General features: G+C 53.1%; 9 protein-coding genes across 9 annotated transcripts; 5 read left to right on the top strand and 4 right to left on the bottom strand.

The window, feature by feature from the left end:
• Positions 1 to 253: 253 nt before the first annotated feature.
• On the bottom strand, positions 254 to 1,176 carry AYL99_07234 (hypothetical protein; the record flags this gene model as incomplete). Its single annotated transcript, XM_018838743.1, has 4 exons — positions 254 to 273; positions 320 to 685; positions 744 to 1,048; positions 1,115 to 1,176. The coding sequence occupies 4 exons, from the start codon at positions 1,174 to 1,176 to the stop codon at positions 254 to 256; spliced, it is 753 nt and encodes a 250-aa protein (XP_018691511.1).
• Positions 1,177 to 1,737: 561 nt separating this feature from the next.
• Positions 1,738 to 2,550, top strand: AYL99_07233 (hypothetical protein; the record flags this gene model as incomplete). Its single annotated transcript, XM_018838742.1, has 1 exon — positions 1,738 to 2,550. One exon carries the CDS (start codon positions 1,738 to 1,740, stop codon positions 2,548 to 2,550), a length of 813 nt encoding a protein of 270 aa, XP_018691510.1.
• A 487-nt stretch (positions 2,551 to 3,037) lies between these two features.
• On the top strand, positions 3,038 to 3,985 carry AYL99_07232 (hypothetical protein; the record flags this gene model as incomplete). The annotated part of the gene is made up of 1 exon (XM_018838741.1): positions 3,038 to 3,985. One exon carries the CDS (start codon positions 3,038 to 3,040, stop codon positions 3,983 to 3,985), a length of 948 nt encoding a protein of 315 aa, XP_018691509.1.
• Positions 3,986 to 4,589: 604 nt separating this feature from the next.
• Positions 4,590 to 8,230, top strand: AYL99_07231 (hypothetical protein; the record flags this gene model as incomplete). Its single annotated transcript, XM_018838740.1, has 5 exons — positions 4,590 to 4,917; positions 5,001 to 5,299; positions 5,354 to 5,529; positions 5,599 to 6,006; positions 6,745 to 8,230. 5 exons carry the CDS (start codon positions 4,590 to 4,592, stop codon positions 8,228 to 8,230), a joined length of 2,697 nt encoding a protein of 898 aa, XP_018691508.1.
• Positions 8,231 to 8,564: 334 nt separating this feature from the next.
• Positions 8,565 to 9,596, top strand: AYL99_07230 (hypothetical protein; the record flags this gene model as incomplete). The annotated part of the gene is made up of 2 exons (XM_018838739.1): positions 8,565 to 8,575; positions 9,029 to 9,596. 2 exons carry the CDS (start codon positions 8,565 to 8,567, stop codon positions 9,594 to 9,596), a joined length of 579 nt encoding a protein of 192 aa, XP_018691507.1.
• A 1,023-nt stretch (positions 9,597 to 10,619) lies between these two features.
• AYL99_07229 (hypothetical protein) lies at positions 10,620 to 12,863 on the bottom strand (the record flags this gene model as incomplete). The annotated part of the gene is made up of 1 exon (XM_018838738.1): positions 10,620 to 12,863. The coding sequence occupies one exon, from the start codon at positions 12,861 to 12,863 to the stop codon at positions 10,620 to 10,622; it is 2,244 nt and encodes a 747-aa protein (XP_018691506.1).
• Positions 12,864 to 16,107: 3,244 nt separating this feature from the next.
• Positions 16,108 to 19,663, bottom strand: AYL99_07228 (hypothetical protein; the record flags this gene model as incomplete). The annotated part of the gene is made up of 6 exons (XM_018838737.1): positions 16,108 to 16,265; positions 16,317 to 16,334; positions 16,386 to 16,487; positions 16,539 to 18,257; positions 18,585 to 19,468; positions 19,518 to 19,663. 6 exons carry the CDS (start codon positions 19,661 to 19,663, stop codon positions 16,108 to 16,110), a joined length of 3,027 nt encoding a protein of 1,008 aa, XP_018691505.1.
• A 1,239-nt stretch (positions 19,664 to 20,902) lies between these two features.
• AYL99_07227 (hypothetical protein) lies at positions 20,903 to 22,822 on the bottom strand (the record flags this gene model as incomplete). Its single annotated transcript, XM_018838736.1, has 2 exons — positions 20,903 to 22,211; positions 22,263 to 22,822. 2 exons carry the CDS (start codon positions 22,820 to 22,822, stop codon positions 20,903 to 20,905), a joined length of 1,869 nt encoding a protein of 622 aa, XP_018691504.1.
• Positions 22,823 to 23,735: 913 nt separating this feature from the next.
• Positions 23,736 to 25,049, top strand: AYL99_07226 (hypothetical protein; the record flags this gene model as incomplete). The annotated part of the gene is made up of 1 exon (XM_018838735.1): positions 23,736 to 25,049. One exon carries the CDS (start codon positions 23,736 to 23,738, stop codon positions 25,047 to 25,049), a length of 1,314 nt encoding a protein of 437 aa, XP_018691503.1.
• Between the last annotated feature and the right edge of the window lie 751 nt (positions 25,050 to 25,800).

Genomic DNA, 25,800 nt, shown 5'->3' with positions numbered 1-25,800 from the left:
GCATGTACGTGTTGCTTATGGCAGCCACTGTCTGGGAAATTCAATTTCAACTGAGTCAGGGGAGACACGTGTTGGTTGCAGTCGATCCTGAACCACTGCTTGCGCAATCTTCATGGTCACAGACTCCAGGGCCTCCGACACGTCAGTGATCCAGCAATGGAGGAATCTTTGGTAGGTTTTCAAACAATTTGATTCGCAGGAAGCTTGGTTTGTTCAGTGAGCATTCCATTCTATTTGCTGTGTGGTTTCAGATCTATAGCAGGACACCGCCATCTGGAACAAATCAGCACAGCAACGAAGATAGGCCTGGGGCGCTCACCAATCTCTATCAACTTCCCCGTGGAGTAATCTGCGCGAATGGCGTAGACGTACGCCTCAGCGATATGCTCAGGAGTGGCAACAAATCCTACCGGGAGGTTTTGGCTGGCTTTGTTGAAGATTTCCTCCTGTTCCGCAGGCGTTTTGCCTTGCTTATCCCACAGGGGCGTTTTCACCAAGCCCGGCACCACTGTATTCACGCGGATCTTCTTCTCTGCGAGGTCTGCTGCGAGACCTTTGGTGAGAGAGAGGACCCCGCCGTTCAAGGCTGCGCCAATGGCAGCGTTTTTGCCAGGCTTGATGCCCGCTGTCCCTGATGTGAGAGTCAAAGAACCTCCCCTTCGAACAATATCGTACTTCAGAAGTACTATGTCTGGTGAGTGACCGGTTGCGCTCGTGTTTGACAACTGTCTGTGTGCGCGTACCTTTTCCAGTGATGACCGCGCCCCAGAACTTTACTCCAAAGAGATGCTTTGCATCATCGAGGTTCTGGTCCTCTAACTTGCCTCGAATAATGTTGTCAACGGCCGAGAAGACAAGGTGGTCGACAGGGGCCAGTGATCGAAGCGTTTCTGTGAAGGCTGCCTCATCACGAACGTCGGCCACAATCCCCTTGGCATTTGGAGACGCCAGCTTTTGCAATGCAGATTCCAATTTTGCTGGAGAGGATGAAATGATGGTTACGTGGGCACCGACATCAAGAAGCGCTGCTGCGGCCCCGAAGCCAATCCTACCATGTATCAAACCAAGTTATGGGCTATTAGACAATCCAATGGAACATTATATTTTGGCTTACCCTGTGCTTCCTCCAACCACTACGATCCTCTGATTTTCAAGCTTATCCCTGAAGCCGCCCATGTCGTAAGAGAATATTCAAAAGAAGTTAGATTTTCCGTTGAGAAGAAGATCCAGAACTTGTTGCCTGGCGTGAACATAACCTGTCTATATGTAGATGTTTGTTAGTATACTCGATCTATATTATGGTGTCATTAATCGCAGAATGACGCCAAGTAGATTAGTAAGGATGGCAGAGTCTGGACAGAAATACGGCCCTCGGACAAGGCCATGTCGGGTGTATTCCGATATTGAAGCGTGTCCATATACCATCATGCGCGCAATTGCGAGCTTGGGGAGCACCAATGGCCGGATATACCTCGTACATAGTTGTTTATTCAGTCCACATTCCGCCAAGGCTCAGGCCTGCGGAATGCGGGGAGATCGACACCAGGCCTCGAGTTATTTTATTTATTGACACCAGGCCTAGAGTTATTTTATTTATTGACACCAGGCCTAGAGTTATTTTATTTATTGACACCACGCCTAGAGTTATTTTATTTTATCTTGTTTGGCACACTCCGCGAATCTCCAGCGCAGCCGAAGCCATCCTTGTGTCTCTTGAGACTCGACTACAATCCCAGGATGCCGCGTACAATACACTGGGCTCGAAGAGGGCGTGGGACGAAACAAGTGAATCCCAGCGAAAGGGGACAGAAACAAGTGGCTACCGGCGAGCGTGGGGAGAAGCGAAAGCTCAGCGAGTCCGATGATAGCAACCCTCGTCATTTGGCGAGACGATATGTTCCCGCCAACAAATCGGAAGAGTCACTATCCCCAGCCGCCGTGGCTGATCCTGCCCTTCTCTCTGATCACTTCGCGAAGTACATACTAAAGTGGTTCCCAGAGAGCAGTACCATCGAACTGGAGGACCGATACCTGCCTACGAAGGCTTTCCTCGACACCACAAGTTATGACCGAGACCGGGTCGCTGAGAACCTGCCAGACTTTCTCGAGCGATTTTCAGCTGGCAGCAAAGAGGCTCTTTCTACCTGCGATGAGGTTGCGACGCCACATACCCTTGTGTTGACGATATCTGGCATGCGGACAGCAGATCTCGCGCGACAGTTGCAAGTGTTCAAGTCCGAAGATTGCAAAGTCGGTAAATTTATCGCGAAACACATGAAACTCGAGATGAATGCGGAGTTTCTACGGCAGTACAAAGTCACGATTGCCATGGGCACCCCGGGGAGGTTGAATCAGTTGCTGGAAGCAGGTGCAATGAAGACGGAGGGGCTACAACGGATTGTGGTGGATGGTTCTTATCGAGACGCGAAAAATAGCAGTATCTTCACCAACGGCCAAATTTTTCGACCCATGCTCGCCCTGCTCAATAACGACAGCATTCGCCAGAGATATGGAGCTGAACACCACAAGATTGATCTTCTCGTCTTCTGATTGAGAATGATGCAGCATCGCAGGAAAATACCACTTCCAACGACGAGTGTCGACCAATTGAGGGTCGCAACCCTTGGGATATTACGAGACGAATCTCAGAGGCACAAGGGCGGAATCGCTAGCGCCAGGAACAGTCTGTTTAGGCCAGTTCACCTATTAAACCAACAAATCAACAGGCTCTTCGTACCGAGTCCAGCAGGGCCCCGTGGCCCCTCCACAGTTTCTCTCGGCTGTTGAAAACATGTGGCGCAATTGGCGTGGGCACTCCACTGGACCGCTACGCTCCTTCTGAAATAATAATAATAATGAAAAACCCGCCTTCTTGCTACCAATAATGCGCACTTGTGCTTTAGAATCACTTCTCCAATAAAGAGCCGAATAAAGTGACCTGTGGTACAGCGTTCTGGAGGCTGCACATGTCACTCGACATTTGTCCTAAGCTGTCAGCTTCTCCTCATAGGTTGGGTTCTTCTCCATCCTCTCCGCAATGAGTTATCAGTCATATCTCAAATCCACCGCAGGCTTTGCCAATATCAAAAGTCCAGCACCGGGCTCTATCCATCGAAAACCTCCTCCGGCTCCAGCGCCGTCCATCACACCCTCGGGATCCTCGATTCAAAGCAGTCGGACAAACAATGCTAATCCAATCGTAACCACCAATCCTCCATTCACGCCTGCATCATCAACAAGCTCGCCAGCAAACCCCTCCACGCCCAAAATACCACCTACCTCCCGCTCCAACATTCCCACATCCGAGCCGACTCGCACATCCTTGACCCAAGAACAAATTGACGCTGCGCTGAAATCATGTTTGGATCTTCAAAATACTGCCACCACACTGCACGAGAAGCGGCCTTTTGCAGCCTTGCTTCTGGGCCCTGACAACACCACAGTCCTACTGACACACTTTTCCATCTCTCACGTGCAACATGCAGAGACAGAGCTTGCCCGGCTAGCTACCATCCACTTCTCACAGAAATACCTTGCTGCGTGCACACTGGTGTCGACTTGGGAACCATGCGCGATGTGTACAGGGACATTGTACTGGAGCAATATTGGACGGCTGGTCTATGCTGCCAGCGAAGAGAAGCTGAAAGACTTGACTGGTGGTCACAACGAGGAAAACATGACCATGTCCTTGCCCTGTCGGGATGTGCTCAAGGCCGGTCAGAAGGATGTGGAAGTCATTGGACCCGTCCCGCAGTGGGAAGAGAAGGTCATTGAAGAGAGCGGAAAATGGTGGAAAGAACATCAGTCCAGTGAGTCTGCGCGGATGATGAGAGCGGGCAGTGTCAACGGAAGTGAGAAGCCGGGAAGCCTGTCAAGTATGCGTCACGGCACGCCAACCACATGGACGGGAGAAGAAACTGTTCTCAGCAGCATCGATGACGAGGGTGAATACAAAGCGGAGCTTGATATCGACTGGATGAGGTAGGATGACATCCAATGAGACGTATTTGCTAGTATCGGTCTCGATGAATGATGGAACGCCTCCCGCGCAATGTCCAACAGTGACTCCTCGTGAGTTTGGTCCGCCTCCTTTTCTTGCTTTCTTACCGACCCCTTTTGTTGTTTATTCTGCTACGCATGCCCTTTTCCCAAATCGGGCTTCTATTCCCACAGGAACTTCGACAGACCTCAAAAAATGATGATTTGTGCTGTGTACTTCTAACACAGTTTGTATATTTTGTGTACTCCAACCGATCTTCCTTCCCCATCCAACACTCGGGCCAGTGATAATCGCTGCATGTGTCATTGGCCGAATACTCCTTACGCTTTACTCAATTTGAAGCGAACTTCCTTGATGATGATCCAACCTTCGACCACAGGAAAGCTCAAGCCGAGAGGCATTGGGTGCAGCTACTCGCCTATCATGCAAGCTGATAGCGACCTACGGCCCGGGTATAGCATTGATCAAGACGGCCGGGATACCCACCGCCGCTGCTATTCTATGTCTGGAAAACCCATGTTTGTGGTAGAAATGATGTACACCACTTTCGCTTGAACTTTGACCAGCAGAGCTCGATAAGTGTTTCAGGATGAATGGCACAACGAACGGCGTGAGCACTCATGGCCCGACCAGCAACACCCTTCCGGCATCCTGGTACCGCGAAGAGGGGATGTACGAACTGGAAAAACGGGGGATATTTTCCAAACAGTGGCTCTGTGTTTCCCATTCGCTGCGATTCAGAGAGGTCGGGGAATTTGTGAATTTTGAGATTGCCGGCTACAAGTTCTTCGTCATCCGCGACCGACAGAATGATCTGAAGGCTTTCCTGAATATTTGTCGACATAGAGCGTATCCCGTCATTGAAAAGCAGAGTGGTCAGGGAGGAAGAGCGAGTATTTTGGCGTGCAAGTATCACGGTATGTAAGCCGACAGTCGTGCATAGCACACAGCATATCCTCTCTTGCAACTACATCGACGGCTGATCGACGACGCCTATCAGGATGGTCTTATGGCCTCTCGGGCAATCTCGCAAAGGCACCGCGCTTCGAAACGGTGGACAACTTTGACAAATCTCAATATTCTCTGTATAGTGTCCATCTGCGCATTGACAGACTCGGCTTCGTCTGGGTCAACCTCGATGCTGCTAACCCGCCCACGATTGCTTGGGAAGACCATTTTCAGAAGGTCGACGAGCAGCCACGCCAGAAAGACTTCTCCATGGATGACTTTACATTCGACCACGCGTGGGAGCTGGAGGGGGAGTACAATTGGAAGGCCATGGTGGACAACTATAACGAGGTAGATCAGGTCGGTCCCCGGTTCAACCAACTCCAAGCTGACCACGTACTCAAGTGTTACCACTGCACGACTGCACATCCAGGCATTCTGGCAACCACGAAACTCGATACGTACGACGTCAAGGGCATCAAAGGGTGGATTGAGCACTACTCGGAGCCTCTGGACAGCGTGGAACACAAGTATGGAGTGCAGCCCACTTACTTCTTCCCCAATGCTGCCATATTGATCTCGTGAGTGGGCGTTGACGTGATCTCTCTCGCACTCACTCACCTGACATACACTGACACGGAGACCTATAGCGATGGAATTACTTATCTGACTCGGTTCGCTCCCAAATCCGCCACTTCGCTGAAGCTGGAATATGAGGTCTATCGGCACAAATCATGCACCGATCAAGACTTTGACACCATGAATCCCTTCTTCAAGCAAGTCGAACGGGAGGATCTCGAGCTGTGCAACGCTGTGCAGCGCAACCTCAACATGGACACCTATGTCAAGGGACCACTGCACCCACACAACGAAAAGGGCGTCATCTACTTCAAGAATCTGGTGAGAGATGTGCTCCACAAGCACATGGAGGAAGAGCAACGAGCTGGACAGATGATCTATCCCGCTCGGAGGGACGATGGCAACCAAGAAATCGCGGCTGAAGAGGCCTTCTGTCGTCTTGCCTGTGATGGAATTGGATCCAAAGGAATTCCACAATGGTAGAAGCAGCAGCTGCTGCTGGAGGTGTGTCGAGCTTCTGATTGGGGCTGTGGTTGTTTTTGTGCATAGATATACGTATTCATATCTCATGTCCACGTCGAAGTCCTGACAACATTTCCCGCCACCCAGTAGGAATACTACGGAGTCAACGCTGGCGTCACAATTATTATCACGAGAGGTCAACGGCGGACCCTCGCCCACAAACACCAGGTGGTTGGCGACAGTGACCCAATCGGTGGGCCCGTAACATGACGGACGCCGAGGCTGACCGTTCTCAAGGGTGTTAATAGTAGTGCTGATTGCTCCATTTTCGGTAGAGATTAGGGACAATCACGAAAAGGTCAGTCTGCGCATTCGGATTCAGGGTGTCCGAGAAATCCAATCTTGCCTCTAGCACCCCCAGTTCAGGTTTCCTCTTGGATTTTGCATCCGGAATCATGGATGCCTGCTTTCCTCCTGTCGCGCAGTATCATTAGCATATCGTGTACCTTTTTTCCTTCTTCTCTTCTATGGTTCCTTTTTGAATTACGTACCCCGCCATGGCGTTGCCTCGTTCCACGAGTCAAGAGCGAAACATCTTGCGGCCACGACCGACCAGGGCGTTGCCGGAGGCCTTACGTGCTTCTGGGCAGGGTCTGAATGGCTTTGCTGATGTTTCGTCGAGCATCTCGAGGCATGTCTTCCTTCCAATCTTCCAAAAACACCTGTGATGGGATGGCTGACAATTGACATGATAGTGGCCGGTCCACGCCCGTTCCTCAAGATGCACCGCCTTCTGTACAGTCCCTTTCCACCGCCCGAAAAGCGGCTCGTGCCCAGGCGAAGCACCGCTTGTTCTATACGATCGACTACGTGTCTCGGGTTTCCTACTTCGACGCGCGGAGCGAGTACCGCGACTTCCGGGGCTTCTTCGTCCTCTTCTGGATCAGTCTGACCATCATGGTGATCACGACGTGTCTGAGAAACATCAAAGAGACGGGTCATCCACTGCGAGTCGAAGTATATGCTCTCTTGTCCCGAAACGTCATTTCACTGGGCCTCAGCGATGCTGCCATGGTGGCCAGCACCGCGTTGAGTTTGCCCATCCAAAAAATGGTCCGGGGCACGAACGGCGTCCTGCGATGGCGAAGAGCGGGGATTTGGATACAGGGCATGTTCCAAGCACTGTGGTTGGCACTGTGGGTGAGCTGGCCCTTCTTGCTGAGCTGGACCTGGACGGCGCAGGTCTTTTTCGCGCTGCACACCCTGACCTTCCTGATGAAAATGCATTCCTACGCCTTCTATAACGGCCACTTGAGCGAGACCGAGCACCGGCTGCGAGACCTCGACAAGCCAGAAACGGCAGACCGGGGCAAGGCCGTCAAATATCCCGGCTCTCCCTCGCGCTTGCGCCAGATGGACTCGGAGAGTTCCGAGTCAGAGAAGGAAGACGAGCAGGATCTGGCCCAGCTCCGGCGTGATTTGGCGACCGAGTTGACCTCTCCCCTGGGACAAGTCACCTACCCTCAAAATCTCAGGCTGTCCAATTACCTCGACTACGTCCTCTGCCCGACTCTTTGCTACGAGCTGGAGTACCCACGGACACCCAAGATCCGCTGGGATGATCTCTTCTACAAGACCCTCGCCGTCTTCGGCTGCATCTTTTTGATGATCACCATCAGCGAGGAATTCATCATGCCGGTCCTGGCCGACTCGGCGGCCCGGCTTCGTCTGACCACGTCGCTCTCCGAAAAGGGCTTGATCTTGGCTGAGACCACCAGCCTGATGCTATTCCCCTTCATGATCACCTTTCTCCTGGTCTTCTTGGTGATCTGGGAGTACATCCTGGGCGCCTTCGCCGAGATCACTTGCTTCGCCGACCGCCATTTCTACTCGGACTGGTGGAATTCCAGCGACTGGCTCGAATTCAGCCGCGAGTGGAACATCCCGGTCTACCACTTCCTGCGCCGTCACGTCTTCTTCTCGTCCAAGACGTACTTTTCGACGCCCGTGGCAATGACCATCACCTTCCTGGTCAGCGCGCTCGGCCATGAGCTGATCATGGGCTGCATCACCAAGAAACTACGAGGCTACGGCTTCATTGCCATGATGCTCCAGCTGCCGATCGTCGCACTGCAAAGGAGCAAACTGGTTCGAGGACGATGGGTGCTCAACAACGCCGCGTTCTGGGGCAGCATGATCCTGGGGTTGAGCACCATGTGTAGCCTATATGTCCTGGTTTGAATGGGAGCCTTGGTTAATATATTAAATGCAGTACAGCCATTCACATGTGTAGTATAGTATAATAGTCTGTGACAATAAGAGATAAATTCAAGTGACACGATGCCAAGCAAACTCCTTGCCACTTTAGAGTGTGTGTTTGGCGTTAACCTAAACGGGATGTGACAACCTTGGCGTGATTTTGTGCACAAAACTCGACTTCTCGCCGCTTTAATTCTTCTCTCTTTTCAGCAACTTATCCGACACTCACAATCGCCCTTAACCACCTCGACACCATCGCGACAAGCCGTCGCCGCTTTAACAACACAAAATTTGACACTTTTCCAAATCCAACAAGATGCCGACTGTGTAAGTTCATCTCTCATTTGTTCGCTTCTTCCCCATCCCCAGTGTTTAGACGTGTCTCCATCAAAAGAAAGAAGCGACAACAACAACACCAACACCAAAGAGTTTATCCCTGCCTTTTCCTCACAACTCTCTTGCCTCTACGGTGCCTCACAAGGGCTACCTGCCCCCTTCACCTCTTCCTCTCCTCATGAACACCCTCTCCAAGGGAAAGATCACTTGTCCGGAACAGTGAAAAACAACATGGCAACACAGATACTCATAAACAATGGCGATGGTCGGTCCCTCATGTCATGCCCCTCTCTACACTATGCTTGATCACCTGACCGCCGCTGTGGACAAGCCTCGTCGTCTTCTGATCTCATACACACACACTGCCCTGCCCTCTAACTCACATCTCATTCACTGTTGGTCATGTGGTCGAAGTCATCGCTAACGTTTCTGTGTTGTCGATAGACCCGCCCGCGCCACCGTGTGGAAGTTCTTCCACATGGCCAAGCGGCCGGAGCAATTCTTCGTCCGTGACGGCGACGAGCTCGAATACATCTCGAACCTCGTCGTCAGGGCGGGCCAGCAACCCATTCTCGTGGGTGGGGCGCCGCTCAGAATTGCTCGGATCCGCGTGAAACGCGACGCGGCGGGGAACCCGATCCGGCAGGCTCCGGAGTCGTGGATGTGGGAGGTGGAGTTGACCCAGGCCAACGGGACACTGTCCTGGTTCGATCTGGGGTTTTTCTCTGGTCCGAAGGACCTAGAGAACAAGCTGCTGGACGAGTTTGGGCGGAACCCGGGGTTTGTGGTCACTGGGCCAGCCGGCGCCCTCAACGACGGTCGTGGTTGTTGGGACAGATTCGTCGTCCATCGCCCAGGGGATCCGGCGCAGACGATGGCGCAGGTTCGCCAGGATTACTGGCAGCAGCAGAGGCAGCTGCAGCAACAGCTGCAACAACAGCAACAACTACAACAACAACAGCAGCAGCAGCAGCAGCAGCAGCAACCACAACCGCAACAACCACAACCATAAATACCACCACCGACACCACCACCACCACCGCCACGACAACAACAGCCATACTGGCTCCTCTCCTTACCCCTCCTCTTCTCTCCGCCCTCACACTCTCCTTACTCGGCCGGATCAACCATCTCGAAACCTTGCCGGTGCTGCTGCTGCTGCTTGCTTGCTGGATAGATGGAAAATTTGCTGCTCCCCTGGGCTGGGCGTCGGTTGGCCTTTGTATGTGCTGGTGTGGAGAGGTCAGGTAGTTATCGCCCTTTCATCCTGTCCAGATTGCGCCGAAAGGGCTTTCCTGGCTGGACACCGCAAACCCCTTCTCTCCCTCCCTCCCGTCTTGATGATGGGAGGGATGGGTGGTGGGAAGTTTGTGGTGGGGCCGCGTGTCGAAGAAAATAGACACAAAGAACAGATAGCTTTACGGAATTGAGGGACACTTGACCTGACCTGACCCGTTCCCAAGTAGATGGATTCCTTTCCCTCCCTCCTTACTTTTCCGACGCGTCGCAGTTTCTCAATTTTTCAGGCTCGAACAGACTTACTCACTTTGCTAGGGAACTGACAAATTTGGCAGAACAAGAGCAGCAGGACAGACAGTGAAGTCAAGTCAAGTCTAAGTCGTCAACACTTCTCGCAAATCTCGTCAGATCGATTGAGCGGTCTGTATATGAAGAAGAAGAGGCAGCTAGCTGCGATGATGAACAGGGCTGTTCCCTCTTTCAACAGATGACACAATGGTCACACATACATACATACATACATCATCATCATCATTGGGCAGCAGACATAACGGTTGGAACACCGCAAACGATGATGATAAAAACGCTGGAACAACACCTCTCAACCATAGAGCAGCAGAAACATGCCTGCGCCAGAACGTCCTGGCCATGACCGAATATCCAAGATGTCCCAGCTCCAAATATGTGTATAGCAGCACAGATTCACCCCATACGCCACCTTCCTCTGAAATACATCAACTTTATATAAAAAAAAAAGGAGGAATCAACATCTTGCAAAGGCGAGACGCGAAAGGGCTCACATCACCACACAACCGCCACTCCTGGCGCGTCGTCGCCCTCCTCTGGGTGGGCGGCCAGCTGCGAATTCCTGACCACTGCCATCGTCTTCTCCCGTCCCAGTATCATGTGTGGCACCATCTTCGTCATCTCTAACACGGTACTCGGCCTCGCGAGCCCGCCGCCGTCGGCGTCTCGAACTCCAGCCATGGCCAACGCCGCCGACCTCTTCGCTGGCGACCATCCACTCAGCCCATTTTTGTTCTAAACGAGCAGCTGCGCCCCAGCGACCGGTGACGCATCGTTTGTAATGCTCCTCTACCGTTTGTTGCCAGCCATAGAAGGCCTTGAGATGGATGATTTCGGTCGGGTAAAGCAGGGTTTGGATCTCAACAGTCTTCCGAATCTCCTGTTTCTCACCAAACTCATCCTCCCCGTTGAAAGTCTGCACCACTGACTTCTTCCGACCCTGCATGACGCGGCCGTTCCCCTGCAGAATCTCGCGGACGCCCGCCCAGGTGACGTTGGCGCAGTCAAACGCAACCAGCTCAAGGCCCTTTGCGGGCCGTTGTGACTTCTTGGTGGTGCTACCCCGTTTTCGGACTTGTTCGGAGGCCTCCATGAGCACCAGGTCAGAGATTCTGGTGTTGTCCAAACACAGAGACTTGATGTGAGGGCAGGCCTTGAGAAGAGGCAGCACGCCAATATCTCCAATCTGTTCACAGTAGGAGATGCTCAGATGCTCCAATGTCTTTGCAGCCTTGGACTTTGAAAGATTGATCAGAGTTGCATTCGTCAGAGAATCAACCTCTTCCACCTCCAAGTGTGTCAAACGGTGTGTGGACTGCAGGAGCTCTTCGAAGGCATCATCCGTCAAGGCCGTGTTCTGGCACGTCCGGAGGCCCTCCAAATACGGTACGTTGTACGCAAGAGCTTGGAGACCTCGGTCGGTGAGACTTCGGCACCGTGAAATATCCAAATGTCGTAACCGTCGCGGAGGCACTGCGGGTCGGTCGGTCAAAACGTCTCGCTCCGGGTCGATGCCGTGGATCATGATCTTCAAAGCCTCATCGGTCAAACTGTCACAATGCTGGAGGATCAATCTCTCCAGGGAATTGCGCTGGAACAACTCGAGCATGAACTCGTTGTCGTCCAGCCCTCGAACCTCGCTGGCCCGCAGATCGGTGAGATTTGGACACGATTGGATGACCTTCTTGAGACCTTTGGTGTCAATTTGTGAGCACCAGTCGATGTTAAGCAGCTCGAGCTGCGGGCAATGGGTCGCAATAATTTTCATGGTTGCATTGTTGATGTTTTGCATGCTGGGCATATTGATATGGAGTAGTCTCGGATTCCGGAGCAGGAAGAAATGGATGGACGACCGCTCAATTTTACAGCCTTCGATGCTGAAGTTCTCCAGGTTCCGGCACTCTTGGTTGGTCATTCTCGTCCCAAGACTCAGCCACTGATCCCGCAGTTGCACACATCCCCGGAGATTGAGGTTCTTGACGAAAGCACCGGCTTTGAGCATGATTTTAATCAAGGCGTCCGATGTGATTTGTTGATAGTATGTCTGGCAGTCGAGACTTGTCCATAACTGCCCATCGAAGCACATATCGTGCCACTGCTGGGATACTGCAGAGACCCGGATGATCTCTTTCGGGGATAGGAAACCCAGAATGTAGACTCTTATCTCATATGGCAGGTCTTTCCAAAAGTTGAAGTTGGGTCGTCGAGGAAATGGTTTTTCTGAGATTTCGGGTAATGGAACGGAGAGAGGTTTCGAGGTACGGATATCGGCTGGCACGGGGACCGTGGTGATCTCATTAGGGTCTAACGGTCGGAGTCTGGCGTTGGTCTCGAAGTAGGACTGCTGGCTACAGGGCGAACCGGGGGTCGTGGGCGCAGTCGAGAAGCCATTGGATAAAGCGTAGGATACGTGGGGAGATAACGAGTATGTCGACGGCGGAGAGTTCAGAGAGACGCAGGAGATGGAGGCTTTCTGGCCGGACTTGTATACCTTCTCACTCGAGCGGTTTCGACCTAACTTGGCGAGAGACGGAGAGGAAGACATGCGTTGCAGGCCTTGGAGCAGTCTGTGTCGACCTTTGAGCTTGACGGGCTGGTCAAAGGCCGTCTGGGCCTCCATGAGAGGGCTCGACGGAGTCATTGGCCTCGGAGAATCGGTTTGTCGATGTTGGGAGGAGGAAGAGAAAGTGACGGTGCTGGGTATGGCTGCAGTAATTGACTGCTGCTGCTCCATGATGTAAGTGGGAGTCTCAGACCACCCAACGTCAGAAGTAGGAACTGATTTGCAGGATCAAATGCGAATGCAGCGTCGGCCAACACTGTGTGATGGAATGTCGATCAAATCAAAGCAGGGCAACCGAGAAAAGATGCAGCCCCGCATGCCCCCATCAAAGGGATTTCTGTTTCAAGCCGTAGAGTCGAGTTGGCCAGCAACCGTACTCGTCGAGGCAAAGAAACGACGAGTCGAGAGCGAGAAGCAGTCAGTTCAGTCCATTTACAAAGAACTGAGCGCACGACAGTGAGGTCAGGCGACTGGGGGGAGCCAGGATAAAGAGAAGTGTCAACAAGATGGAGATTAGGCCAGGGGATCAATTCAGGCTTCTAAGAGGCCGAGCCGAGACAAGGAACACGCAATTGATGCTGGTGATGGGCGCGCGGACATACAGGTGCAGCTGATAGTCGCATGGATACCTCACTAGTGGTAGCGAAGTGGGTGTCATCTTTGTCCGGTGAAGGAGACGGGAAGGGACTCCATCAGGCGATACGGGTGGCACCCAGGTGGGCTTAGGAGGAGAAGAGGGGGGAGAAGAGGGGGGCGGCAAACGGAGAGCAAACAGCAAACAGAGGACAAACAGGGACGGGTACAGGCAAGGGCAAGGGCAAACGGGGTAGCCACCTAAGGGACGGCGAACCACGACAAGTCAAAAGCACGGAGAGGCAAGCCCAGCTAAATGAGACACTGGCACCCTTAGAGGTACCTAGGGACGGAGGAAGATGCAGACGAGCAGAGCACACGAGGCAGTGTCCGATGCCACCTGTGAACTGCCTCGCTTGGTGGGGCTGTACGTGGGTGTTGGGAAAAAACGGTCAGATTTGGCTTATCGGCGTTATCGATAGGCTGGCCAGGCCTGGTGAGCCCGTATCAGTGCCAAGGGTCCAGCTAAATTAGCTAGCGACCTCCCCCCAATGGACAAGGTCCAGGTACTCCCACCACACACTCGACTTTGTACCGAGTACACACTCTGCACCGAGCCTACCATCCCGCTTTGGCGACCACTGGTCCGTCATCGGACATGCCCTCATGCTCTTGCACTTGCACTTACTTGTCCATCTGACGACCCTGCAGGGCTCTGTTCAAGATAACGTGGTACAGAACGCCATGTGTATGGGGGTGTCACTGTGTGGTGAGACTTCATGCATGTGAAATCCAAGGAGGAATGCTCTGCTGATCCTTTTCCTCATCCTAGGCTCTCAAGGTGTCATCGTCCTGGCTCCCAGGAAGTAGTAGTTCGACTCATTCCTCCCTTGGGAGTTTTTGCCATCCAGGGAGTTGGGCTGTCCTCGACCATCAGATGCCGTTGCATTATCGTCTAGTGGCCCGTCCACGCAGCCGCCGCCGACCAACGGACATAGACCCAAGTTGCAACTTCGACACCCGCCCGTTTTTCTCCTCCCCCACAGAGATCTGCCGACAACTTTCGCTGGCTGCGTGTTGTGGAGACAGGAAGAAAGAGGGCGGTGTTTTCAGCCCAGAGAGACTAGGACAAAGTCACTGCGGATCCTGGCCGCTTAACCGAAGAAGAACCCATCGAGCCTGCGTCCTTGCCTCGTGGCCACCCATCTCGCCATCCCATGCCACTCGCCCAAATGCGGCCGAACCTCGACTCGACTCGGCTACTTTGGTTCGTGGTTCCGCCTCTAGCTGAGACGTGCAGATGGAAGCAGGGTCCAGGCCCTTTGCCATCTCTGCGAGATTCCGAATCGTCTTAGGTTAGCCGGAGTTCGTTGGGGTTCATATGCCACCGTGGGTGAACCTCCGTTCTCGAAGGTGAGAAAACCACGACTGACTGGCCTTGTAATAGCAGGGGGTTTGCCGGTCCCTGCTCACCGTGGCCTGCAGGGGTGGGTTGTCTCTAGTGATCGTGAAAGGGTATGATCACCCCCTTTGCCTCCTCCCTGGAGTAGGCCTATGCGGTATCTCGGTTTGCCAAATCGTCACATGGCATGCGCGTCCACCGCCCAGGGGACGAATCTGTCCATGATTGACCTTGCCTGTGCCTTGATTTTGTTCACTCCGATAACCTCTGTGACGACAATGTTCGACATCGAATTCGCTGATTCGGGACCCTTTTCCGAACCGAGGAAATACAATCTCTCCCTCTTTTCCTGCCGACCTTCAGTCGTCAGAAAGACAAACAAGCAAGCTGAGGGCTGAACCGCACGGCAGTTCCCCAGAGCACCACTCACCTACCGCCGCTCGCGTGTTTCTCGGAGTAAAGCCGAACATGGCTTTTGCTAATCGTTATTAGGTGGTCGGTTCACGGTCTCCCCCCCTGGGGATTTAATGTCCTTCTTTCGGCGGCACCTTGGTCGCGCCGCCCATTGGCAAGGGGAACTGGAGGAGCCCCAGAGTTTCGGCGAAGCCATACCCAACAGACTTCCCTCCGTCTTCTCTAACGCTATATCCCCGCAGTAGTACTCTCTTTCTCCAGCTCTTGAAATTCGGCAGAATGCCCTGCCTGCATGTACTCCGGACCCTGAACGGACTTTCGTCGTCGCCCCTGAGACCACCAAGTCCTACTATTCTGCTTACAGACCCACAAGGGCGCTGCAGACCCTCAGAATGTGGACGGGCAGGGGAATTTACAGACTATACCGTGCCGGCCCTGCAAAAGGCTCAATCCCAAGAAGCACACGAGAACTAAGGACGGAATCTGGAGAAAAACGAGGTCAAGGGTCCCACACCGTTTCTGAAAATTTTCTAGTCCAAAAGGTACCTGCCGAGGGGACAAACATCCTCCAGACTGAACGGTGGAACTCGACTGCATAAGTCCTCTCCACAAGTCGGGGTGGTTGGGGTTGACAATCGATCGTTGCTGCATCCATGCGAGGCACGGCCTCGGACCTCCATATCCAATATGCGCGCCATGCCGCCCGTGCTTCCATTGTCCTGCGAAGCGAGTTCTCGACCGGACTGTAACCTCAGCGCATCAAGGCGCGGCCCTTCGTGCCCCGAGCATTGGACCCCTGTGCCCGGAACGTCTGCTATTGTTGCTCGTGCTCGGCAAATCCACTCGTACTGACACATCTCAACCACTCAAAACTCCAAGCCTCCAAAACTCGCTGGTCCAATCGTCGAAAGGGTTGTTCTCGGCCAGCAAAGATTCACCACAATCATTCTTTTTTTCTTTTGGCCGTAAGTCTGTTGATTTAGCATATATAGCACATAAAAGTTCCCAAAGATCAACCCAGTCATTTCAATCATCATCGTCATCTTCAAGCCATGGATCGTCAAGCACTTCTTCAATAGTGATACGTCTGTCCACATCTCGGTCCAACATCTTGCGAATGAGCTCTAGGCACTCTTCAGAAAATGGCAAGAACGGTACCCGCAGCGGGTGGTCGAGGATTTCGTCTGCCACAAGTCAGTCTGTATGCAACTCGGCTCGCCCGTGACGGCGCTCACCTAAATTATAGAAGGGATCTGGCGAGATGTCAGTCTTGCTTCGATAAAGAAGAGGGAGGTTGGACTCACTTTCTTTATATGCAATGGTGTATAACAAAATCCCCAATGCCCACACGTCTTGTTCTTTGCCGCTATAGGGCTTCCCATGGAGAACTTCTGGAGCGGCATAGTCTACACATGTTAAAAGAGGTAAACACCCCACGGATCTCCGGTGCAACTTACCTATAGTTCCCACAAACACGTCGAATGGTCCATTTTTGATGTACGCCGCGCTGCCAAAGTCGATCAATTTGATTCGTCCTTCGCCATCCAAAACAACATTCTCGTCCTTGATGTCTCGATGCACCACAAGAGCTTTGGTGTGAAGATGGTGGATGGCGTCTACCACCTGGCGAAAGATGTTCCGACTCTCGGCCTCGGTCATGTTCGTCCTCAGCTCGATATAGTCGAACAAATCCATGCCCGGAATACCGTGAGGGAGCATTTCAATGTAATAATTGATGTCATCCTCGAAGAAGTCAATCATCTCCACGATGTTGGGATGTCGGAGGCCATCTCGACGAAGGTAATCTAGGACGTGGATCTCCAACGGGACGGTGCCCAACCTGCGGTCTCTGGTCCAGGTGTCGACCAGGATGCGCTTTTTGGTCACATACTTCAGAACCATCTTCCTCGACTGGCCCTTTTTATACCTGACAAGCTTGACTTGACCGTACGCGCCGGAGCCCATCTCTTCTAATATTATAAAATCATCAATGGTCTTTTTCTTGTGAGAAATATATGTCATGTGAGGAGGCGGATGCTCAAGCGGCTCGTCCATGGTGACAGATTCTGTCTCATCGGATTGATCAGCCACAAGCGACAGCTGAGAGCTGTCTCCAGATCGGTCCGAAGGCACGGGGGGCGGGGAGGGAAGCGTTTGCGGAGGTTCTGGTTGCGATGGTGGCGACAGAGGGCGTTCCTGCGCCGAGAGGCCGTGTTCGGCCGGGCCTCCTACTCCCACCCCATGAATATTGCGGGAATAGATGATCCAGAGGGCGTAGACGAGCTCTGCCACGGCAACACTTGATTCCGCCCGGTGCTCATCCTTTTCCTCGATCACTGCCTCGTCGGACATGGGAAAGACGGTCTCACTGCGAATGACTCTCATCTGAATATCAACCATGATGTCCGATCCATCTCGATGTTTGGCAGGGACACCGCACGGCCGCAAGAATATGTGGGCAGGGTTTTCTTTGCCTTCTCGGAGCGAAAGAATGGTCCTAGCCTGACGAAAGCTGTGTTCAGGGACGACAATCCCATCGACCAGATCGACCCCGTCATCCTGCTTCAAAATACTCAAAACATCCTCAAAGCTGGGGATCAGATTGGCGATATGCAAGCCATCGAGCTTCGGGTAGCCAAAGAGAGCCGCTGAGAAAATGCTGTTCGAGCTCGTGATTTTGAGGGTCTCTGGGTCTAAGACCATGACCCCGGCTATGTGAGGCAAACTGGAGACTCGGAGCTGATCTCCTGTAGGCGACACTTCCACTGTGGTCGGAACCTGGACATGTTCAGCGGTTTCCGCCGCAAAATACCCTATGTAATGCTTGTCGAGGGATTCCAATGCATCCAAGGGGAATTTTGGAAGGAGAGACTTGAGGGGTGTACCGTCAAGGTCAGATCGGCCCCAAATAGCAACAAGTTCACCATGGGCGCTTTTCACCTTGCCCGACTGGTCAATATCGAGGTAGGCGACATCTTCGGTGATCTCTTCGATCACCCAGATGAGACCACCACGTTTCTCCATGACCCAGAAACTAGCAGCACCCTTGCTGCCATCTCGTCTCTGTATGGGCACGATGTCCCCACAAAGCAGGACGCCCCTAGATTTGTTTGACGGGTGGTTCTTAGGCTTGGGGCTGTAGTGGCCGCCAGAGCCATCGTCCGTCCTTGCTCTTTCTGAAGTTTTGTTAGCTCGAGAGGGAGCTTTACTAAGTAGTCGAGCTGTAATACCACTTCTTGACCCTACCAATGAGAGGCTAGTACTCCTCGCTTCACTTTTTGGAGGGGGCGGGGACTTCGGTTCCTGAACTTCTTCAGGTCGCGACAGTCTCGTCTCCAACCATTGCCTTCTTTCTTCCTGAATGATTCCAAGGATACTCAAAGACCGGAGCTCGGCTCGTGTAACCCCAAAAATCAGGCATGCTAGATCATTGGCTGCCAGAATCGTCCAGGGAGCGTCTGCTGTTGTGCGGAAGACAGCCTGGTGGGCAGGCGACCACTTACTGCTGTGAGTATGAACGGACGAGGTAGGCGTGGCAGGAACACCCGTTATGGCAGATGTGTAGACGGCACTCTGTACACCATTGTTGTCATCGGCTGAGTATGGCTGCGCGAGAGCCTCTATCAGCTTCTGTTGGAGGGATACAGAGTGCAGATCGGTGTAAGTTCTCTTCAGTCCAGTCCGGCGTGGCGCGTCTATCGAACCTGATCTGGTCGGTGGTATCTGCATTTCAAGACCAGGCTCGTTCGGCGACACGTCTTCGTCTATGGAGTATTTTCGTCTATCCATTTCTTCCTCGGGATCGGGGCTCGCAATCGCGTGTTCTGCATTCTCTAGCTCCTGGCTGAAGCTCTTTTCGAAAACATTGCGTCCGTCGGTGCGAGCTGGACCCGTGAGTGGCCCCAGCGGGACAGCCTTGGATCTGCTGTTGCTTGTGTCGATGGGGATGATATTGGCCTTCTTGAGCAGGTCCATCATGCCCTGGAGCTCTGGATCTCCACTGACTCGTGCTTGCGCGTGGGCCAGCGCTGGGTTTGCCGCCCAGGACGAACGGTCTCTCACGAAGTCAATTGACTTCTGGAGAATGTTTTGTCTGCTGTGCAGGATCTCTTCCGACTGTTTGGCAAAGGAGAATGAGTGGAGAGATTCGGACGGAAAGCGATGAAGATCCTCGATCACAGGAGAAGATGGTCCGCTCATCATGTGCCCGGTGGAGACGGACCTGCTGGACGAGCCTGAGATCGGTGCGGTCTTCGAGTGGTAAAGCACAGGAGCGACGAACTCCCCCGCTTCTAGAATCAGCGTAGGTGTCCGTAGTGACGGCCCTTGTCGTCTGATCCGTCGCAAGCCAGATCTGCCCAAGCCATCATGGTCGACACGAGCCGCCCTAGTTATTTGTCAAACCTCCAATCTTCACGGACATCATAGACACCTACCGTTTCAGGTTGTTCATCTCTTGAGCGGTCCCCGCATCAAAGGAGAACCGTGTCCTCTGTGTATATGAGGGTGCATCGTACTTGACGGGGTATAGATTCCCGGTACTCTTGTTCTTGGGGATTCGCAGTGACTGGTCTCCCCCCATGCCTGTCGACGGTACGGCGAGGAGGGGGGAAAGAGGCGGGGTGGTGTCTCCTTCGCACACACGTCAATACTCGTCTCAGCCAGGTTGGTTTGCTCAAACAAGTTTGCGAGTCTCCCGCCAGGATCCTCCCAGCAGAGCCTTGGGGCCCAATGCATACCGTGAATACCCAATCCATTTCGTGTCATGCTGATTATTGGCACTTTTGATTCGTCGTCTGCCCGCCTGGCCGACCGATCCAATGCCAGTATCACAGAGCCGGGTTGAAGGGATACATTCTCTCAGCGGATGTGGACGGCGAGGAGTGGACAATCGAGTGACGAAGACGAGTTGCACAAAAACAGTTCACCGTCTCCGAGATTGCAGTTGAGAACTTTTTTGAGGGGAGCAAGGCCGGAACGGCAAAGACGGACAGCAACGGGGTTCAAAGACACTCGGGATTTGAGGGTGAGGTTGCTAAGTCTGTGGCGATCGCCTGGACAGGAAAGAAGAATCGTCGATCAAGAGGTCATCGGCTATTATGCAGGTTCGCGAGTTGGGAGGAGACTTGTGGGAAAGGTCAGTCGTGTTCGAGCTGCGCTGTATTGTAGGCGCAGCTGTGCCATCGGTGGCGATTGGTCCGCCCAATTGGCCTAAGCTCTTTCGCTTTGAATAACGTGCCTCTCTCATTGACTGGGGGCCGCTCGAAAGGAAGTTCCGACTGGCGGGGGGGGCGCCTCTTTCGTGGGCGTTGTTTGCCGAGAGATCTGGGCAGCCTCATGCCCGGCCGGCCCTAACCATCTAACCAAAACACCCCAACGATCTTAACCATCACCAATGAAGGGTTCTGGCCCACAAGAACCAAACTGCCAGTCCCATATTATTATATGAAGACACCTGCTGCGGGATGATTGAGCTGGCCACGTTCTGACACAGCATATCTTTTGATCGTCATGCCTTGACACATAATGTACTATTTGCAAGCACCACTACCCGGAAGCATGAGAAGCATTCATGGCAATCCCGAAGACCAAAACCGCCGCTTGTTGGTCCCGTCCTTACCAGGTTGGAGCCGTTGGGTGCCCCAAAAATAATTGGGTTTAGAAGACTACGAAAAGACAGAGGTGAAGAAAAGATGTCGGTAATCACTTGTGGAAGCACCCAGCTCGTAGCGGATGGACCCTTCTATCTGCAACGCATTGCCCCTACAACTCATGTTACACAGTCCTCGATCGTGTCCTGCATTAGCGTTTGCTCTTCACTTCAGCCTTGCCCGCCTTGGATCTTGGTCAAGGTAAAGCCCTCGTCCTCACTCACAGAGTCCCCCCGCTCCTGCTGCGTCTTGAGCTCGGCTGCCTTCTTCTTGGGTCTAGTCCTTGACTCACTTTCCCTTCTATGCTCTGGTAAGTCGGCAACAGAACTAACAAAGCTGGACCGGTGTCGATTTTCGCCAAGCATAAACGAAAATGATGAATCCATCAGCGAGGGCCGTGACAACGCCTTGTTTGTAGCTCCACCATCCCCCTTTCCGCCCGGGGGATCTTGGGCTGGCTCTGAGGAGTGTGGCTTGGGTTTCGTGTCATCGTCTTTGTCCTGTTCTCCCTGACCAGCCGTGTCTGACGTGGGTACAGGTGTAGTGCCTGCTTTGGTCGGGCTAACTCTGTCCGACTTGCTGGCGGGTGCAGAGCTTGTGTCGGTCGAGTTTTTTGCATCCTGGAACTGCTGTTCCCTCGGGATAGGAATGTCTGGATTGGACAGATAGACCGAGACAAATTGGATCTTGGCGAGACAGACATTGAGGTCATGTTCTGCCTCTCCAGCTCCGGAAGGAGATGTCAACTTGATTGCTCTCAACGACTCCAAAGCATCATCCAGCATTTTGCCCAGCACCACATTCCTTTCCTGCAATAATTCCACTTTTTGTTTCAAATTCTGCGCTATGCCTTCAGCTTCCCCTTCTGGATTTCTCCGCTCCGGACCTAGCAACGGAGGTGTATCAAGGCTAGAATGTCGAGGGTGTGATGACTGGTAGTGGTTCATATTACGTCGGACTTCACCAACTGCGCTTCTAACGGCCTTCGAAACGTCCCACCCCTCGGTGCGTTTGTGCAGATTACCTGTAACTTCTCGGAACAGCCCCTCGAGTTGTCTCTGTGGAGAGGCGAACCGCCCTGGAGATGCGCTTGGTGACTGCCGCTGCTGAGAGGCCCCAGTTGCTCTCATAGCCGATGAACTTCGACTACTCGGAGCTTCGGTCCGCTTCGGCCACCTGCCAGAATATCGCTGGATTATCATTGCTCCAGCCTCGCTGTCTCGGTTCTTGTCCAGAAAGACAGCATCTCTGACCAGGGACCGGGGGTCTGCGGTGGAGTTGGGCAGAGAGTAATGAGTCAGTGCGGTGATAGCTGCGGTGTAGTCTGCTTCGATCAGTGCCCAACGAGATCTCAACAGCATTGCAACGCAGGTGAGATCGACGATGTCAGACCTCAAGTTCTCGGCAAATAGAACATCCCATACCCTGAGGACGTCCTTGAAGTCGAACTCCCGCCCAAATAGTAGCCGAATCCAACGGCTGCATGCTGTCAGGGATGTGATTCCGCGCGATGTTAGGAGGGCGACTCACATAGAATAGATCTGGGGAAGAATGCCGAGCACATGTAAGTGGAGGGCCAGTTCCGGATCGATGGCACTCAGGATGTCGTCGTGGATTCTTTTGCTTCTTGCGATGATGGGGGCCGCGTCGCGGTTTTCCCCAACTTCGTAGAATGCCTTCGCTGTTTGCATCAATGCGCAGAACAGGCTGAATGAGTCGTGCTCCACGAATTTGCCGTCCAGCACCTCGGTCATGAAGTCCATGCCTTCCGCATTCTTGTCGACATCTGGAACGGCACTTAGATCCACGGCATCTTGTTGGACAACCCAGACGATAGGCGCCAACAGTTCATGCATGCCCTGTCGGTAGCCGATGTCCGGATTCAGCTTTGCGTAGATGAAGAGGATGTCGAGCAGTCTCTTCTGGGTGGTGGGTTCACGGAAAAAGTAGTTGTCCTGCATGCATCGAGTTACATCCTGGAATATCTCCTCCCTACTGATCTCATCCTGCCGTAGACTTGCCCAGGGAGACTTTGCTTCGTCAGACGTCAGACTCGTGAAGTATTTCCAAGGGAACGCAGCCACATACATTTTCGTCGTCCGCCAAGGGATCTGCAGAGGAGTGTAGATCATTGGGGTGTTCTATGAAACGCAAGAAATGGTCTCGAAGAGAGACGTATGCGGACCGAGACTCGGCCAACTTCTTGCACCAGGAACCCTGGCTCAACGGTCCGTAAAGAAGAAAAGCCTGCCAGATTCATGTTGGCATAGGATTTTTGGCGGGGGGTTACGCCAGTTAGAAACCTTCCAAGAAACGGATCGCAATCCATCCTCACATGGATCGAAGCCTTCACCATCTCGTACAGCCTGTCTCAAGTCGACTCCGATCGAAGTGCCGAACAGCGACGCCCACCGACGCCTAGGACGAAAAGTGAGTACCTTCACAATCGCCAGTATATCATTCTTACCGTATATCTGCAAAGGTTCGCATGACCACCAGTCATGTCCAAAGAAGACGTGACGTGTAGAATAGAGTAGAGGGCAGGTTCAGGACGGGCCGGAACATTGTCCGTGGCTTCGGCCTTGCAAGGGAGACGTTTGAATGCTTGGCATTGCTGCCGCTTTAGGGACTCTGCGGTGCTCGCCGCTCACTCTACGATTAGATCGGTCGTAAAGCCAACAATTATCTACCTACAAGAGAAGTAGAATATCTGGGGGTTTCAAGCCGTTTGCATCGATCCAGTGCTACACCGTTTACCGAGAGTGGATTTGGCCCCGTTGAATCCTGCGTCGTTTGTCGCGGGGTGAAAGAGGCATGCCGGGAAGCATAGGGCGGCGTCATCTTCGACTCCAAATGGACGGATTTACTAGCAGGATCTCTACCACCAACCGTGCCGAAAGCTCTCTGCTTCCTGTCTTTCTGGGCTGGCCACAGCCTGTATTGGTACCGCTGACGAGCTGTACAAGGGTCCTTGACTCTGGTTCGCCATTTAATCAGTCCACAATGTCTGCCGATTTGTATGCAGCGTTTGTGGAGGAAGACCCGCCACCAAAGCCAGATGAGAAGACTAATATAAAGCCGTATTCGGCGATCTCTGCCCACGGCACAGACGTCGCCAACATTCAGAGCTCGACTCCGACTACAGGAGGTGTTCAAGCCACCCAGCAACAAAATGTCTCTTCGCCCCTGTGGCACCGAGATACGGGTGGGAGGGATGTCCTCTTTGACGCCGAACAAGCCGACTCCGGAGACGAATTTGGCGACTTTGAGACTGCAGGAGGCTCTGCGAATGATTTGAACAATACCATTAGGCAGGATAACTCTTTGATGCACCAGCCACCCATGTCTTCCGAGGCGGTCAGCCGGGAACCTTTAGATCTCGACTCTCCGGACGCCTTTGGCGTGCTTAACAAACCAATGCATCCGGAAATCAAAGCCTCCACGAGTCCAGGCGTCCGGCGTATTCAGAGTGGCTCGAAAGGCACAGCAGCCAGCGTGCAACCTCCGTGGGACGATGACTGGGGTGACTTCGAAGAGACTGAGACTCAGCCTCCACCTCAATCAATCCCAGAAGTGACCGCTCAGCCGTCCGATGATGAATGGGAGCCTGTCGAAGACAATGTGTGTGGCCCAATGCAGCAGGCTCATTCCAAGGAACCTGTGCCAACGAAAAGCACGACTGCAGAGATCGCACCCCAACCCAGTTTAGACACACTGGCATCCGAGAGGCCGAGCAATGTCCCGCCGCCGTCGTCACTACTGCAGCTGCTCTCATCTGTCTTTAAGTTCATTCACCAAAGCAATGCGGACAGTGTGGTGTCAAAATCGGAACTGGCATCGAAAGTGCTGGTTGCCTTTCGAGTTTCCAGCCGCATAGTTGCGGGCAGAACCCTCCGGTGGAAGAGGGATACCGTCTTGGCCCAGAGTGTGAGGATTGGTCAGTCAGGAAAGAGTGGTGGAATGAAACTAGCAGCACTGAACAAGAGCGAAACCACCAAAGAAGAACGAGACACCCAAGAAATGATTCGTGATTGGTCAAGCTACCTCCATGAATTCAACAGCATCCTTGCTCAAGCCGAAGTACCTCCATTGCGGATGAAATTGTCTGCCTCTCCTTCCATCAAGAGATTGGAACAGACAAACCGTCGTGACCCGTCAAAACAATGCGCGCTCTGCGGCTTGAAGCGGACGGAAAGATTAGGCGATGTTGACATTGACGCGGACGACATTTTCGGTGAGTTCTGGGTTGAACACTGGGGCCACAAGGATTGTGTCGACTTCTGGTATTCGTACAAGAACATGCTCGGACACCGTTAAGCAGGAACTTTGTCTCACTGGTGTACCTGTCTCGGATGCCCCAACCGATCTATCACGCGCAACACTCATCTTGATCCCAGATGTGGCAGGGCCCGGTGTCAGCGGAGCACGGCTCATCCAGCTCGTACCTGGCGGACTTTGCCCTCATCTGTCCTTCTGCCCACTGGAAAGCCTCGCACCCGTCACAGCTGAAATCCAACGCGGGTTCGTCGCCGCACGGGCAAGGACTGTTGACTCGACCGTGGTTGCTGGAACCCATCGTTCTGTGGCAGTCGAAACAGACCCGAGGTGACATGCCTTTGAAGAGATATTCTCGTTCCTGCTTTTGGCTTTCAGCATACCCCGTGTCTCTCGCGGTGGTCACACCAGACCAAGCATACACTTCCGGCTCGTTCGACGACCAGGCTGCGGGAGAGTTGAAGTTAATTGCCGGACGGTATCGGAGGCAGTGATGGCAGAAGAGAAGGTTTTGGGGCATCCAGGGTACAAGCCTTGACATCAATGCGATGTAGGTCTCGTGGTCACAGGGACATGTCCATTCAGCATGTTTGATATGCGGCGCAACGTGAGCAGCCATGGCCTTGGAGGTGAGTGCGAGGCTGATCATGTTCGCTTTGCAGGTGATGTTCCAGAAGATGCAGCTTAGGACGCAAGGTGGAAGGGATTCGAAGGGCGACAATGCCTTGAGGCTTGAATTGGTAGATTGAGACTAATTTGACATCAGATCGAAGCCTTAGGGCCATGGATAGCA

Source organism: Fonsecaea erecta (assembly GCF_001651985.1).
Source record: "Fonsecaea erecta strain CBS 125763 chromosome Unknown Scaff6, whole genome shotgun sequence".
Classification (NCBI taxonomy): domain Eukaryota; kingdom Fungi; phylum Ascomycota; class Eurotiomycetes; order Chaetothyriales; family Herpotrichiellaceae; genus Fonsecaea; species Fonsecaea erecta.
The sequence above is the reverse complement of the archived record's forward strand: the minus strand, read 5'-3'. Positions and strand labels throughout refer to the sequence as shown.